This window comes from Astatotilapia calliptera, chromosome 5 (genome assembly GCF_964374335.1).
Source record: "Astatotilapia calliptera chromosome 5, fAstCal68.1, whole genome shotgun sequence".
Lineage (NCBI taxonomy): Eukaryota > Metazoa > Chordata > Actinopteri > Cichliformes > Cichlidae > Astatotilapia > Astatotilapia calliptera.
The window spans coordinates 16,245,805-16,262,232 of record NC_137426.1 but is presented as its reverse complement, the minus strand read 5'-3'; the positions used below and the strand labels follow the sequence as shown (position 1 = coordinate 16,262,232).

At 40.1% G+C, this 16,428-nt stretch overlaps 2 protein-coding genes across 2 annotated transcripts; both read right to left on the bottom strand.

Annotated features, from left to right (window-relative positions):
- On the bottom strand, positions 1–4,654 carry LOC113022293 (rho guanine nucleotide exchange factor 19). The gene is made up of 12 exons (XM_026167523.2): positions 4,395–4,654; positions 3,939–4,109; positions 3,798–3,862; positions 3,422–3,696; positions 1,905–2,065; positions 1,664–1,816; positions 1,452–1,581; positions 1,299–1,373; positions 966–1,058; positions 730–878; positions 421–585; positions 1–337 (listed from the first exon to the last, which is right to left on the bottom strand). The coding sequence occupies exons 1-12, from the start codon at positions 4,523–4,525 to the stop codon at positions 292–294; spliced, it is 1,614 nt and encodes a 537-aa protein (XP_026023308.1). The 5' UTR covers positions 4,526–4,654; the 3' UTR covers positions 1–291.
- Positions 4,655–5,219: 565 nt separating this feature from the next.
- Positions 5,220–15,542, bottom strand: ddi2 (DNA-damage inducible protein 2). The gene is made up of 10 exons (XM_026167520.2): positions 15,232–15,542; positions 14,905–15,076; positions 12,542–12,671; positions 12,113–12,379; positions 11,901–12,027; positions 11,613–11,740; positions 10,842–10,970; positions 10,560–10,663; positions 10,182–10,374; positions 5,220–7,809 (listed from the first exon to the last, which is right to left on the bottom strand). The coding sequence occupies exons 2-10, from the start codon at positions 15,040–15,042 to the stop codon at positions 6,302–6,304; spliced, it is 2,724 nt and encodes a 907-aa protein (XP_026023305.2). The 5' UTR covers positions 15,043–15,076; positions 15,232–15,542; the 3' UTR covers positions 5,220–6,301.
- Positions 15,543–16,428: the final 886 nt, after the last annotated feature.

The window sequence follows — 16,428 nt, the reverse complement described above, 5'->3', positions numbered from 1 at the left end:
TGAATTAGAAATCATTTTATTATCAATTAAAGTAAACTGTACACTACTTAAAAATTAATTGGTATTTTAAAGTCAGTCAGAAACAACAAAAAACGTCTGTAGCGATGATCTAGCTCATCGTGAGGTTAGTGGACGTTTGAACAAAGCGCACCGAGTGCATCTTCACCAAGAACAGTGCAAAGCGTAGACTGAACCACTGATGAACCTTAAAAAGTGAACAAGTTAACATTGTTTCAGTTGTTAGTTACATGGAGCCAAGTTTCGTCTTTAAAGTTTAAAGCTGTTAAAAGGTCAGTGTCTCGATGACAGCGCCTTCATCCATGCCTCTTTCTCCGACCTGTAATTTAAAAGAAGGCCATCAGATGGTGAGGGGGACTCCAACAGTGGATGTAAGGACTTACAGATTTTATTAACTCTTGCCTTGTGTCTGTAGCAATTATCATTGCAGTCGGATGTCCTGTTTGAGTTTTAGAGAGATGTAGCAGGAAGGAGTATGAGGGCAGACCCAGGACTTCAGTCTTCACAGGCTGAACGCTCACGTGTTCTGGGAATTGAGCATGGTCCATTACTTTAAAGCGCTCATCTCTGAAAGGGATGAGGGGGGGGAAAAGTAAGATTAGAAGCACATTTACAATGTGGATCATAAAGATCCTATTTTTTGTTGACTTGCAGCAGCTTGGACTGTACAGAGACTAAAAAGTTTGATTGCTAGGATTGCTAGTCAAATACTTTTTCATAGAGACGATCAAAAGGTCATTGAAGAGGTGGAGGTAGACGCCAACGAATGACATTCTTAAGTTATAAGCGCTCTCCTTGGTCAGCTGTTTCAGGGCTCCGTGGTGCACCAGGAAACGCTTGCTTGTGACCATGGGAACTGACTGGATGGATGAAGAAGACGCACTCTGTTACTGCTGCAGGTTAAAGAAGACCACTTTGTAGTCTATTAAAAACATTTGTGTCATCACCTTAACTTTTCCGAAATCCAGCAGCATTTCGAGGCAGACCAGCTCCTCAATCTGTTTCATTTTTCGGACCCCCTTGTCACACTCTGTCACTATCTGGGGTCAGAGTAGTGCAGTTGTAGAAGAATTAGGCAGATTTTTCACTTAAATTAAAAAAAAGCTGTCAATACTGAAGTGCAGAAATTCTGTCGCAAGTAAAAATTGCATTCAGATTGGCAAGCATAACATTTTTATTTTTTTTTTAAACAAGATCAAGTATAAAGTAGCAGAAAATGGAAAGTGAATCTTTTTCTCTCGCCTGTCTTGGCATGAGTGTACAGATCTGAAAAGCATTACCTCATGAATGGCGTCTATTGCTTTTTTAAGGTTTGAAACTGAGTCAGAGTCCGGCTCAGACAGTTTCAGGATGCTCTGAAATGAAAGAAAACAGAAACCTTAGCTAATGGAGCAAAAATCTGTTTAACAGTTCAAATCTCATCAGACGTTTACCTCCAGCAGAAGCTTGATGCGAGTAATTCTCTGGAAGGGAAGGACGAGGAAGGACTTGAGGGTCTTTCTTTGACACACCGGGTCACTCTCGAGTTTCTTCAGGGTATACAGAAAAATTCTGTTGTGCTGCCTTGAAAAGGGAACATTTAACAGAGTTTGCATCGCAAGGTGTTGAGAATGTATTTGTATTCTGAAATACAGAGTACACTTACAGCTTTTCGTTGATAAGGGCTTCTTGGTACATCATATTCGTCACATACGGCACATAGAGAGTCTGGAAATGTTTGCAGTGCTGGAGGACGACGTCGCCAACCTGAGGGATCAACACGTTCTCTCCCAGTCGGCTTTCCAAATCCGTAAGAAACCTAAAAAGACACCAGGAACCCAACTAAGTTAAAACATCAGGACAACCTGCCCATATATACAACAAGGTGCTACGTGTGGAGCTCTCACTTTTCACTGGCCACCATCACGTGTTGAATTTTGGAAAACAAAATGTGATGTTCTGTTTGAGACAGAGTCTGCTTGAGTTCCTGCGACTTATAAAAGTGATTTACGGCCACGCCGAGGCTCCTTAGGTAAGATGCTTCTGAGCCGATGAGCTCGAACATGGTCTTTAGAGGAAGAAAAGGAGGAGGTGGGGGGTTATTGGCAATCAAACAAAATTTAGACTGCTTTATCTCCAACGAAGGTAATAGTGTTTCAAAATACCAACCATGTCAACAAATTCCATAAAAACCTGGAAGAGCAGCTCCTGTTGCCATACAATTAAATCCTGATGTCAGCACAATATTTTTTAAGCACTCAAATGAACTGAAAGGAATTACCTAAAAATCCAAAATATACCTATAAAAGGACTTCTTTTTGCAGTTCCCCTTATTTTAATTTCCTGGTAATAGTTCTTAACCATTGCTGTGGATTAATTGAGCTCACTCTGGTTTACCAGTTTGAGCGGCCTGTTTAAGGTCACTGCAAAGCATCTCAATCTGATTTAAACCCAGACTTTGACTACGCCGATTCAAACCTTTATTTGATGCTTCTTTCTTTCTGGACATGAACTGATGGCTGGACATTCTCCTTCAGGATTTTCTGGAAGTCTTTAGAATTCATGAAGATTTTGGAATTATTCCAGAAGATACCTGAATTAAAAAGTTCAGTTCAGTTCAGGATCAAAATGTTTTTGGCAAATGTGAGATGAGCCTTTGTGTTTTCTTGGGGGTCCGCAGTGTTTTTGTTTTGCCTTGGAATTCTTTCATGGATGTCATTTTTGCCTAGTCTTTCTTAATGCTGAATCATGAACACTGACCTTTAAGGAGACAATTGAAACCTGCAGTTCTTTAGATGTTATGGGTTCTTTTGTGGCCTCTTAGAGGAGTTGAAGCGCTCGGAGTAATTTTGGAAGGTTGACCACTTCTGGTAGGTTCACCACTGCTCCAAGTTTTTACCATATATGGATATTGGCTCACTCTGTGATTTGCTGGAGTCCCAAAGCCCTTAGAAGTGGCTTTGTAATCCATTCCAGATGTCGGTTTTTTTAGTTTGTGGCCTGACATGCTGCTTTTTGACATCTTTCATCTTATTTCACTATAAATCAGTTTTTAAGTAATTTCTTGATTCATCAGGTCTGGCAGTGATAGACTCTAAGATGTGGCTAGTGAAACTGAATTAAGGTTTCCACAAAAAAGGGTGGTGAACACAATTCACGATTTCCCAAATGGAATTACTTAATTACTTTTTTACAGGACTCTACATTTGCAGTCAAACATACGCTATACAGGTAAAGACTGAAATGTTGCGATCGAACAAACTTGATGCAGGCATATTTAACTTCATTAAAGATCCTAAGAGCAATATGAACACTTGTGCTCTGCTTCATGAGTGTGATTATAATGTGCCTTCCAGTTTAGTTAAATTGCATGCATCATCTCTAATACATGAAACAGCTTTTTGTTTTTTACATTTTTGCACACCTCTTGAAGGCGAATCTCTCTGGCTGTCAAGCTGCTGAGTAGACCAGATGCCTTCACCTCATCCAGGTCTTGCCAGAGTGTACTTGGAGTCACCCTAATAGGCTGAGATCGAGGAGTTGCATGACGAGCGCTTCGCTGAGGGCTTTCAGCACGAGTCATCGGTGTCTGCAGGCTTTGCAGATACTTGGGAGTTATCAGTTCAGACAACAGACCGTCTTTGAGTCTGTGGAGATCATCTTTCATTGTCTGCAGACAGTAATCCTGATACAGTGGGACTGCAGAGCAGAATGAGAAAGACAAAAACAGCTTTACAAAAATTACGCTTTAAAATTTAAATGTGATGATGATGATACCTTAAGAAGAAGGTTAAACTTACAAATATGAATGTACTTCGACTGGAATCGTTCACTCTGCAATTCCTCCCCAATCACATTCTCTTCTCTGGATTTATTAAGGCCACATGCAGTTAGCTATAAAATATTTTTGCCAAAGTTAAGAGATCCCCACCTCATCTTACCCTTCTTTGCTTTTATCCGGATCACATTGTGCGGACGAGCTTGAGTTATCTTCCTGAAGTCCAGGTGGCAAGAAGATTTTCAATTTGTGCGCTGCCAAATGATTTTTTTTCAAATCCCATGTGCGCCTTAAAGCCACCAATCTGAGAGCTGGAGATATGTCTAAGGGAAAACTGTGACAGGATAAAAGATTTTATAGTTCTGGATAAAAAGGCTCACCTGTTTTGTACTCATTTTAGATTAAAGAAAATCTCATATGTGGGGCCAGTTCCCCCATTGCATCAATTTGACTTAAAATGATGAAAACTTTAAAAATTTGAACAGGAAACTCATTATGACTCAATACTTCACTACATTTGCATTTACTGCATTTGAAATTGAGATGCATTTAGTCATAATGAAGCAGTTTATAAGTTTTTTAAAAACCATTGGCATCTTTCAGGGGCTGAGGTCCTTACCTGCAATTCTCAGGCTTGTTTAAAGACCCGCTGCCTCTATCAAGGCCTCCAGTGTGCTCTGCCCTGCTGTTTTCCAGAGAAAAGCCCTGACAGAGCATCTCTCTCCCCTCTGTGGTTGGTGACTGAGACATTAATTACTCAGTAGATGACTTCTAAACTAGTGTATGTTTGTAATGGTTTTTCTCACTGTGGGTGTCAGCTGTAGTCTGGAACTGATCTTTTACTATACCCTTTCCAAAGTGGATTTGGGTGGATCCTTCCTGTGTCCCACAGCCAATCAGACTACACAGTTTGAGTTACCTGCAGTCTGAGCGTTTAGCAGCAATCAAAAAACAAACTAGAAGCAGGTGTGTTTCTTTACATGCTCCTTCAGGGTTTTACAACTATGGAGGCTTGTTTCTGCCACAATTAAAAACAAAACAAAACAAAAAAACAACACAGCTGTAAGTCAAAGTTTGAGGTTATTATCTCAAAATTTTAATGTAACTCAAAGTGTCACATTATTTTCTTAGAAGTCTGAGTTAGCAGGTTAAACTTATGGATGTCAAAAGATCTTTTTTTTTTTTTCTTTTTCCCAGTGGTGCCACCAAGCTTCCATACACAAGAGCAGTGGGCTATTTTTTTCACCTTTTAGATTAGTCCAACTCATGGCAACATCATTATTTTGATACCACATATCCTTTAAGATGTCCTTTAAGATGTCCATTTAAAAAAAAGGTTTTTTTAAGATTATGGAAAATACTTTTTAAAAGCAAGATATGGAAACTCTTACTTTCTATACTTGGCATGTGTTTGAAAAAAATGACTTAAAAACTCACACACGTCTTTACAAATACTAGTTTCATTTTATTTGCAATTTAAAATTCCATACAAGATAAAAGTAAATAATTCAATCTGCCTGAACATTGTGGATAATGTACATGACTCAAATAAAGCCATTAAAAGTCCCGATAGATGACATACTGATGAAACGTCTGACATTTTTTTATTTATTTTTTTAAAAACTGATTATAAAATAAAATATGGATGTTTGAACACATGATCACACACTACGAAGAACTTACACAAAATAAAAGACTTCCTGAACGGGAGCTACAAACAGAGTTGTAATCTAGACATGGCAAAGCGCTGAAAAAAGTGGATACATACAGTACAAGATACCTTCGGTAAATAACATACTGAATCAATCAATCCCATTTATGATCGTACTTCGGCGAACCCACTCGTTATTTTATAGTGATGATAACATTGACATGTTGGGTTTCCCTTGTCAATGGAAATTGTAAACTTGATCAAAAATGATCAACCCTCCTTAACTGCAAAAGTTCTTCCAACATTGGGTTGTTGCATTAGGTTTTATTCAAAAAAGGAAAAAAAATCATTAAAATATCCACATTTGTGCTGAACAATCTCAAGCTCACCAAACAAAAGTTACTGTGGTATGAGTAGCAGGTAATGCTACTCCACTCTGAGATTGTTTTGTTTTATTGACGATTAACAAATTAGACAAGAGTAGTTGTATGATATGTCAAAGAGGGGGAATTACAATAATGTTTAATGGTTCAGTAATCAATAACGGGCATTTAATAATATATCAATGCTGAACGATGAAATGAGAAGAAAATCATTCTATGTTACCAAATCTCTAAAAACCAATGAAGTGGGTGAGGACCCAAAACATCTGCATGCAAACACACCTCACATTTCTTTTTAGCCAGAAAAGTATCAGCAGTTGTCCTGTTTCTTCTCGGATAGTCTGTACGACAAACCAAGAGACAGCATTTCCCTGTTTCTTTTACGTGGTCCCTGCTAAAAATGGGGACTGAGACATCTGGATTGGTAACAAGTTTCCAAATAAGACAGATGCTAATTTGGGAGGCCAGGGACTCGCATGATTGGTTTTGAGTCTAGGTGGGCACAGTGATACTGCGGGCTAGAAGTGCCAGCAGAGCTAGCTCCACAACCCCATGGGCTTGTTCCAGTGCCTCTGCAGCCTCCCTGGCAGAAAAGCCTGCTGCCTGGATTCTCTGGATGTGCTCGGCTGGAAACTGTTCTATAAAGGGATGTAGAGGAGGGAGAGGAGAGGCTGGAGATGAAGGCTGGGGAGTCTGAGCCAGAGGAGGAACTGATGAGGACAAGTTGCTTGAAACTTCCTCTGGTGAGCCCGCTGCCATTGACATAGGGCTGAGGAAAGTGTGCTCAGTTTGGAGGCCTAGGTTGTCTGGGGTATTGGTGCCAGAGGCTTGTCCATCTGCGACCCCTCTCCCATGCTGCCCCTCAGGAGGCTCCCTGAACTCCAGATCCTCAGGGGGATCAAGTGGAACCTCTGGCTCAGACTGAGAAAAGCTGATGTTACTCGCCTCATCTTGCCCACATCTGTCTGCCCTCCTCTCCTCATAGCTATGTGGACACTCTAGTGGTCCTTGTCCAATCACAGCCTCTACTGTATCACCGCCCAGATGTTCATTCTGGCCAGAGTGGTGGGGCGCAAGACACTTAGATGGTTCCCCATCAGACACAGCAGCAGCATAGTTGGCTTTGGCATCGCTTGGTTCTGCACCGGGTGTAATGGCAGTAGAGGGGGTAAGCTGGGTATTTTCGGGGATTGAGGTGCACGGTTCGGGGGACATGTTGTCTGTGTCCTGCCTGAATGGATTTGAAGGAGAGCAGGAGGTGCTGCGATTTTGTGACTGAGCACAGTTGTTGGATACCAGCAGCTCATGAAGCTCCCTAAGGGCAGATGCCAACGAGGGGATGCTTTCAGAGCTGGAGCAGTGCTCTCCATCAGGCTGATCCCTCTCAGAGCACACCACACTGTCAGAAGCAGTGGGAGACTCCATTTCAATTGAGTCAGGTTCCCTGGGAGCACCTGGACCGACTTCCGTTGTAACAGCAGTATCACACTCTGTCACCTCCTGCTCCATGGGCTGAATGGGGGAAAGTTCCTCTGCATGGGGAAGCATGGAGCTGTTCTCCACCTCATCTGATTCAGCATCCCCCTTTATGGCTCCAGGCTGTAGTTCTCCCCCTGGATCCTGGGATACGTAGTTCATGTCTGCAGGAGGGGTACACGAACGCACAACATCTGTTGAGGGACTGCTTAGAGGGGGCACCACGGAGTTGCTATGGAGAGGCAAAGGGTCAGGGTGGATATGGTGAGGTATAGAAGCTCCATCCTCTGCTGGGGATGAAGGCTGAGGAAGCTCCTGGAAGCCAGGTTGATCCTGGCACTGCCCTGGTGCTAAGGACTGCTGCATGGCGGCAGGGGCAGACTGAGAGCGATCCAGGGTTGGGTTCTGGGGTTGATCAGAGGAGAGGCTTTGGGAAGGGGAGGTGGCTGACGACGTTTGGCCTAAGGTTTTGGGTAATGAAAATGGTTGGGGCTGCGGTGAGGTAGCTTGTCCATCTGCAGTGTCTATCACAAGAGAAAATATGCCTAGGAATTAAACTGTGAACTCCAGTGTGGGACAGTAACTATGTCAATTTAATAGCTTTAGATCCAAACACAAATACATATTCTCTTGCCCAAATTCTTCAATGCATTCTATACTAACATACTTTATTCATTAATATTAATTATAATGAATTTCCTATTCTAATTCAATCAAATATAAATAATCACAATAAAATGCATCAGTAAATAACAACAAAGGTACAACACTGATTACCTGACCCAGCAGCAAAATAACAGCAAAATAAAAGAAACAAATAGCAATGGACTTAGCACTGGCAATGGACTTGTGAATTTTGCAGTACCTGGTTGGTAGGGCCCTCTCCAGCTGTCTCCAAATGCATCAGTGCTGTCCTGCTCAGGGGTTAGGGCACACACCACACACATCATGCAAAGGGACGGAGAAAGTTAGCAGTCACACACAGGGCATGCACCAAACTATCGGCCTTTTCACACACACAGATGTGAAAAGTGTCATCCAAAAATAAATAAATAAATTAAAAAATTCTCGGGTCTAGGTCCTGACAAAGAGGTTGCAGTGTACATCCCCATCACTAAACGTCAGGGGAGCTCAATTCAAAGGGTTGTTCAGCAGTTAAAACTGTGGGCTGATTAAACTGTCTCTCCTGACTCGAGTCCATTAACAACCTCCAGTCATTGCTGGGCATCACTGGAAACAACAACAAAGACTTAATGGGGCTCTTGCACAAATAATAATGTGAGTATTAAAGGGAAACTGAAGAGTCCTGTATGGGTGGAAAAGCACCACTTTCCACTGACAGTGTATCTGTGTTGGTAACTTTTATAAAGTAGGAGTGAGCGATGTCAAAAAATGACATAATTCCAATAAATTAAACTCTTATATTTCAATATTTTCTTTAAAAAAACCTGTTTATACATTAGAAAAGTTGCCGGACAAGAAATGTTGTCATGTAATAATCCACTAACTTAAAACACTCACAACACCCTAAAGGAGAAACTTCACTATAGTGATGCCAAAGTATTTATTTGGTGCTGGAATAGCTAATGATGAACAGTTTAACCCTTTATCACACAACTATCAGACATGTCGCCTGGACTACTGTGAAATCATAAAACAATTCTCATCTTTCAGGAACCATTTAAATTTTCTCTCTAGCTCAACACAGTTAAGGAGTTACCGTATTGTAATGTCTTCATCTAGATAGAGCCGATTTTTCTCTCTGTGTTCAGACAGACCTACCTTGTGAATGCTTTGTGCTACTGTGATACACCAAATCAATCTTTAAAGCTCATATTCTCTTCTTTCCAAAACCCTTTGAATTTTATGTCTAACTCAAACAGTAAGAGAATTATGGTAATTTAAAAGAATGCTTGTAAAACGAGTCTGTGGCTAGACCGACGGCAAAAATAAAACGTTTGAAGCATTAAAGTGGTTGAAAAACTCACACTGTCCACAAAGTGAGACGGCAGGGGACCGACAAGCTGCCATTAACCATAACTGATGTTTCCCATGCTAACATTTTGTCATAGTGAAGTTAAGTAACTGCACAAATACAATGGGAGCGATTGCTTTTATTATTAGTTTTGTCAACACTGCAGACATTTTAAGCATTTTTCTTATATATATATAAAATAGATTTTATTTCACAATTAGAGGACACTTTTTAAAACTTTTAGTTAGATACAGATGTTGTCGGAGATTTTAAACAATAACGAGACGATAAGGCAACATTTAATCCTGTTTATGAATCTATTATTTCCTGGTCTGCCATAGATTCTGGTTCATATAAATCCCCACCCACGTTTCTGTTGGCACAACATGTTTTTTTCCATTTGTCTGCGTAGGAGGTTTCAAGTTCTGCTCTCACACTCTTCAGATCCATCTGCACTCGAGTCTACATCATAATCAGACAAATTTTAGTTGTCCTATATGAACTCACTATAATGAAACAGTTTTGAGGAAGCACTTTCAGGGACATGATTCGCTAAAACCTAATCTGAAGAGGTACTTTTAGATCACAATACACCTGGTATGGACAGTAAGGATGGTGAACTTTATAAATGGTAAATATATGTATATATAGTTTAAATCATTTTGTTTCATTCATCAGTTTGTTTTGTTTTAAGCCTAAAAAGCTTATTTCTGTTTTAAATGTGCTCTCATTTGCCTGACTGTTGTCTTATACTAAGGTACATTTAACTTGCTGAGGTGATGACATGAAGTGATCATGTGACTGCATAAATGGAGTTGAGAGTAAGAAGCTTTAAGTGGCACATGCAAATGTAGTTCCAACTGAGCTGGAAAAAAGCTCAATGAGAAACAGCCTGAAGTGCACACATAAACGGCTTCTTACCGCTTTCCTGTATGGACCTCTGAAGCGCCTCTGCCAGTTCTCTGTCAGCCAGCTCCTCTGGGCGGGCATCTTCACGCCCCTCTGTGCCGTAGGCTAGTCGGGCACACTCTGGCAGCTCCGCCTCAGACAGAAAGCGAGTTTCTGTGCCTGTAGTGCCGATGAGGAGGACGCTCTTCTTCAAGTCGATCGAACACTGCAAGAAAAACAGAAATGTATAATCCTAAGCTTTTCTAAAGTTTCCAGTGTTAATGTTGTTGACTGATCATTTTTGTCAGCGATATTTCTTTTCTGACAAAAATAAGAAGATAACTAAGCAAAAACTCCCATGCGCCCCGTTTCTCATGAAAACACCACTGCTCAGATAAAAGGAGCTCACACCTGGTGTCTCTTCAACATATCCAGGCCAAGCAGCATATCCATAGGCTGGTCTTCCAAAATGGAGAAAGAACAAGGAAGGAAGTCTCCCTCTATCTGGACCTGAGCTGGATTATGAGGAACAAAAAAAGGAAAAAAAAAGAAAAAAAAAAAGAATACACTGAAAATGTGATGCAGAGACTTAAATTTGGATTTACTAGAAGGCATAGCAAGATAGTTAGGCAAACATTTATGTTCTGCATAAAAAGTAAAATTGTTCATAGTAGAAACACTCTTGACACAAACCCAAATGAACTCTGCCAATGATCTTCTGGGTGCCCACTCCTTTGGCGATCCCAGCCCAGCGTCTGTCCACCAGTCGCATAATGTTGCAGCGCTCTGCGCATGCTTGGCTCATGATGGTCATCTGGGCTCCTAAAAGTGAAGGAAAAAAAATCAGTGAAAACTAAAACCAAAATGTGTTTAAAGATACCTCATATGTAAACCACAACTACACACCTGTATTTGTCAGCCCATATTGCATGGGTACAATCCTATTTTCCACACCTATAAAGACCTGAAAAGCTGCTATAACAGTCCTGTCTCCACCCGACAAGACTGCTACCCAGACTGGGTACACTTCTTTAATGATTGTGAGAAACAAACAGAATCCCACACACTCTGATAAGTATTAGGCTGGTATTTTGTTTGTTTTCATACAGTCCTGCCTCGAGCCTCCGCCTTTAAGTGGCACATCTCCCTCTGATGCCACAGACAGCAAGGTGTTTGGGGTATTAAAAAGCCTCACCCTCAGAGTATGGAGCAAGATTGACGACACTTTAAAACCAATAGGATATCATTAAGCTTGTTAAAGAATTTATATTTTCTAACTGATGCCTGAAAAACCACCCCACAAAATAATGTGATTTATTCCTTTCAAAGAGAGCAAATGTAAATCATTTGGCATTTTTTTTCACATTGGAGAAAAATAAAAACAAAAATCTTTTAATTTTTTTTTTAATGTAATTTTATTGTGCAGCCCCACTACTGTTCGTATCAGGATTTAATGTTCATTACCTGAGTCAACAAAAGCTTTCACAGGGTGGCCATTGACTTTGCAGTTAATGTACAGCATAACCACCTGTCCAAAGCTTTCTGGGGCCTCCTCCATTGCTATGGTCATGTTTTCTTCCACATTGTGTTGCCTAAAATCAATTCAACAGTAAGTGTAAAAGAAAAATCACAAACAATTCATAAATAATAAACCAAAACACGCAAGTGGCAGATGAAAGTGAAGCTGTGCCTCATAGGATGAGGATTATTATGTGTTGTGAATGTCTCTAAGTGATTAACGTCTTTTCCTACCTGATGTCCTCTTCAATCTTTGCTTGGGCTTCCAAATCAAAAGGATCAGCGGTCAAAAGTCTGATTCTCTCCTGCTCCCTCTTGGCTCGATCCTGCTGTTGCTCCTGCAGCACTTTGGTGAAACGCTCTAAGGAAACACAATTATGCTAACATGGCCGACTCATTGTAAATTAAAAGACGACAAGCACACCCATTACTCTGTTTTAGTTCACCTAAGTCTCCGCTCAGCAGGGCCTCAGCGAGCGGCGGGTTTCTCTCCTTGAGGAGCGATAGCTCGTGTGGATTCGATAAAAGCATCTGCTGAAGTAAGGCGGGGTCGTCCAGCCCCTGAGGAGAGGACCCACGAAAGGCCATTGGCGTGGAAGGCTGTGCGGCACGCTGCGGTGGAGCCTGTTGCTGTGGTCGTACGGCACCACGTTGATTGGCTGAAGAAGAGGTGCCTGGGACTGTGATGGAACGAAAGTCAATACGGGGCAGACCTAAATAACAGAAAGGGTAGAAGATTAGCGTACTGCATAACGACATTATTATTATGTCACGTCTCTCGTAACTCATCCAACAACAATAAGATTCAGATTAAACATTTCCCTGATTAAAATACATACATAAACAACATGTTTATTAGTTTTCATGTGTATTACCTGGGAAGGCGGGCTGAGCCGCTGGTGGCCTTCTGTCAGCTTGCCGGAGAACCACCACGTCTCCATCCTTTACACCGTATGTCCCCAAGGCACGAGTGAGGTCTTTTAGGGGCTGTTCAACATATGTGATCTGTACAAAAATAAAAAACACTAAATAAGAAGAAATCAACATGCATAAGATTCACAAGTTTTTGCTCACATTTTATTTGACGCAGAAATGGGTGGACACTGGTCATACTTGAATAATGTGTAAAGATTTCTATTGATTCTTATCTGTTTCAATAGTTTATTTTTCTTTTCTTTTTGTTTGTTTGTTTTTTTTCCTAGTGCATGCCCATGCTACAGTATTGTTTGGCCTGTCCGTTCTGTTGATAAATTGATATACTCAATTAATTAAATAGCGGTGGCAGATGTTGTTTATAGTGTCAATATGGATCATTTGATCCCACTGTTACGTGGTTTCTTGGTGCGTATAATTACATTTTTGTGGATCTAAATTAGACTCTAGTGTTATGAAAATATAACATAAAAACTGGTAATTTTAGCACGTTGCTAGCTGGTTGCCACATGACGGCACCATAAAGCATGCGTAATTCAAATTTTGTAGATATAAATGAATGTTGTTGTTGTGAAATAAAATTGATAACAACACTTTTAAAAGGTGCATAAATGATTAACTTTTAGTTTATTTTAGCCCGTTGCTAGGCAACTTTATGATTTAAAAAAAAATGTCATAGATAAGAAACCTAAGATGGTCTAAGATGTACTTGTGTTCAAGCATTGGTTACTCAACTTATGATGGTCTAGGGGAGTTTGCAGACAAACATACACTCACACTCACACACACACACACACACACACACACACACTTTTCTGTGTGATTTTAAGAAGGTCTGATTTTTTCTTTTCTTTTTGCTGCTTATCTTTTATCATTTATATAGTTCTAGTATAGTACTTCTTTCTACTTGACTGACAATGAGTTATCTTAGTACTGTTAACTGAATCTCAATTCATCAAATTAAAGCCATATTTCCCACGTGACCATCATAGGTTTGCATGACAAACTTTCAGGGGAAATACACACTTCTTAACAGGAATTACAAAAAATTTCTAGTACAATGTTTTTGACAAAATGGGGAAAAAAGTTTCAATGGATGAAGTTAGGAATTTTCTTCTATCATGGTAGTATGGCTCTATGAGTATAGCTCAAAACAAATGATGTATGTTTGAAGTCCCTAAAATATTTTGGAGAATGTCAAAACCACAATTTTGCAGGTACTGATATTTTATTTCCAACTCCTCATATAGAAATCACAAACCCTCCAAATCAGATAAATAGTCACAGATACTATTAGTATTACTACTTCCACTTTTATTTAGCCTGGAAATTCCACTGAAATCGAATCTCTTTTAGAATGGAAACCAGACCAAGACAGGGGTTGATTAAATTTTCAATACCAACCACTAAAGCTTAAATGTGAAAAACACATTTTCACCCAACTTCAGTGTGATATTCCCCAGACACCACAACATGTTTCTCTTATTTTCTCTTTGTATCCGATGAGCTAACACGGAATGACCCTCTACTCCTCATCCTCACTTTCTGTTTCCAGTTTACCCACAAACACTGTGCAGACCAAAGTGTGTAAACGAAATGCTATATTTTGAAGCCAGCAGAAGAAACTGATTCAGGGCTAAAACAAACACTTATTTTCATTACTATAAATATTATTTCTTAAATGTTATATTATTTTTCACTTTGCATTTAATTGTTTGATCTACAGTCAAGTTTAGAGTCTATTTATTTTTCTTCCAATCTAACATAAACTACGGGTGCGTGTATTAAATGTGTTTAAAACTTTCTAAATCTGCCAGAATTAAAGGCTCTGGCGAGTAGTTTTACTTTTCGCTTTATTACTGTATACCACTGCTGCACTAACTTTATTATCCCCTTTATAGCGTGCTGAAACCCAAAGCTCGTCACGCAGTAAAACATTTGGTAGGTTATCACTTGTTTGGGGTTCTTCCTTCAGCCCAGATAACGTTAGCCTTATATCTCGAGCTACCAGGCGTACAAAACTCACTAACTAACCCTGAATTAAACTTCTCCAACCATTAATTACCCGGACAACTATTAGCTTCCTTAGTTTGCCAGTGTGCTCACTTTTTCTTAGGTTAAGGCTACACACACTTTAGACGTGGGATACATAATTCTGGAAACGTGTCTGTTGTGGATAACAACGCAGGTTTCGTAACACTTCGTCCATCAAAACAGCAAAAGTCCGATTCATCCTAGCAACCCAGCTAGCTAGCTTAGCTGCTAGCTACGTTAGCTCCGTTGCTACATGTAGCATGGGTCTTGCCTGGATTTCCCCTGCTGGGATTCCTGATTCCAGCTCACAAAGTGCTACGAAGTCTCTCAGTTCCAGCTCCGGGGACACATCGAGGGCGAAGGTGGTTTCTTGGCGATCCCTCGGCGCGCAGAAAACGGTCACCAGCATCGCTTTTTTGGGGCAGGATCTGTGGACAAGTCCGCTGCAATAGAATGCGTTTAGTGTGGTGTAGTTTTTCCACAGGGAACCCCAGTTAGTTTGTGGATTTCCCCCCTCTTAATTAAGCCGACTTTCTGTAGAAATTGCGTCAAAAGCGAAAGTAGTTACATGAAAAGAGAGTGACTGCTTTGCACTTACTGGTAAGAAGCCTGATGTCACAGTTTCTCTTTTAACAAGAGCCAAACAAGTATTGCATCTCATTCAACCCGTTTTCTGGCATGTCGCAATACAGAATTTGCGGTCGTGCGTACTTCTTCTTCTTCTGTCGTTTTAACGGCAGCTTGCATCCGCGGTCGTGAGTAGTCTCTGTATTTTTTTTTAATGAACTTTATTGGACAATCAATGAGTATACAACACACAGACAGATAAAGTATACAGAAGAACAGAACATGAACACACAAAACCAGGGGTAAAAATGAATACACGCAAAAATTCACACACACACACACACACACACACACACACACACACACACACACACACACACACACACACACACACACACACACACACACACACACACACACATATATATATATTGTTTTGAGAGCCTTTTTGTTGGTGGTGTCTGATACTGATTGTATGTACAATTCTACATCCTTAAGAAAATGACCGAAATATGGTGTTTTACTAGTAAACTTGAGTCCCTGTATTACACTGTCTTACAGTGTAATGCAGACACTAAGTGTCCACGGCACTTTTATTTTAACTGTGTTGTTTATTTATTGTAAACTGCACTATTTTTTATTTTTAACAAATAAATAACACTTTAAATAACACAATATTTTACCCTGTGATGATGATGATAATAATAATAATAATTGTTATATTATTATTATTATTATTATTATTATTATTATTATTATTATTATTATTATTATTATTATAACAGTTTCCCATCTGACCTTCTTATTATCTTATTTTTTCTTATAATCTTCTTACTATTATTGTTGTCTTTAAGTTTGTGAGTATACGTATTGGAGCAGCAGCAGTCAAAAAGGCATATCAGAGACTCTAATTCCTGAGTTATGAGGAGAGCTGCTGCCATGTTTTTCCAGCAGCTTCATCAAAAGTGTGTGGTACGCCAGCAACTCAGACGCGAACAGGAAAGCCCTTTGGAGGATCATAAACTCTGCCCAGAAAACAAACAAACTAAAAAAACGTGCCTCTTTGGAAGAGCCTTTCAGCTCTCGCTGCCTCAGCAGAGCAGCCAGGATCATCTAGGACACTTCCCACCCACTAAGATGCTGTCATCAGGTCCACCTCATCATTAACAAAGAAAACAGCTTCAATGTTCCACATGTACAAATACACCCAAGTGCAGTTACTCAGCTG

Coding starts and splice junctions, on each gene's coding strand:
- LOC113022293 (XM_026167523.2), bottom strand. CDS start 4,525: ATGTCTCAGTCACCAACCACAGAGGGGAGAGAGATGCTCTGTCAGGGC. Junction 4,110..4,394: donor AACAAGCCTGAGAATTGCAG/GTAAGGACCTCA, acceptor ATCCTGTCACAG/TTTTCCCTTAGACATATCTC. Junction 2,066..3,421: donor GAGAGATTCGCCTTCAAGAG/GTGTGCAAAAAT, acceptor CTTCCTCTAAAG/ACCATGTTCGAGCTCATCGG.
- ddi2 (XM_026167520.2), bottom strand. CDS start 15,042: ATGCTGGTGACCGTTTTCTGCGCGCCGAGGGATCGCCAAGAAACCACC. Junction 12,380..12,541: donor GGCTCAGCCCGCCTTCCCAG/GTAATACACATG, acceptor TCTGTTATTTAG/GTCTGCCCCGTATTGACTTT. Junction 7,810..10,181: donor GAGGTCCATACAGGAAAGCG/GTAAGAAGCCGT, acceptor CTCTTGTGATAG/ACACTGCAGATGGACAAGCT.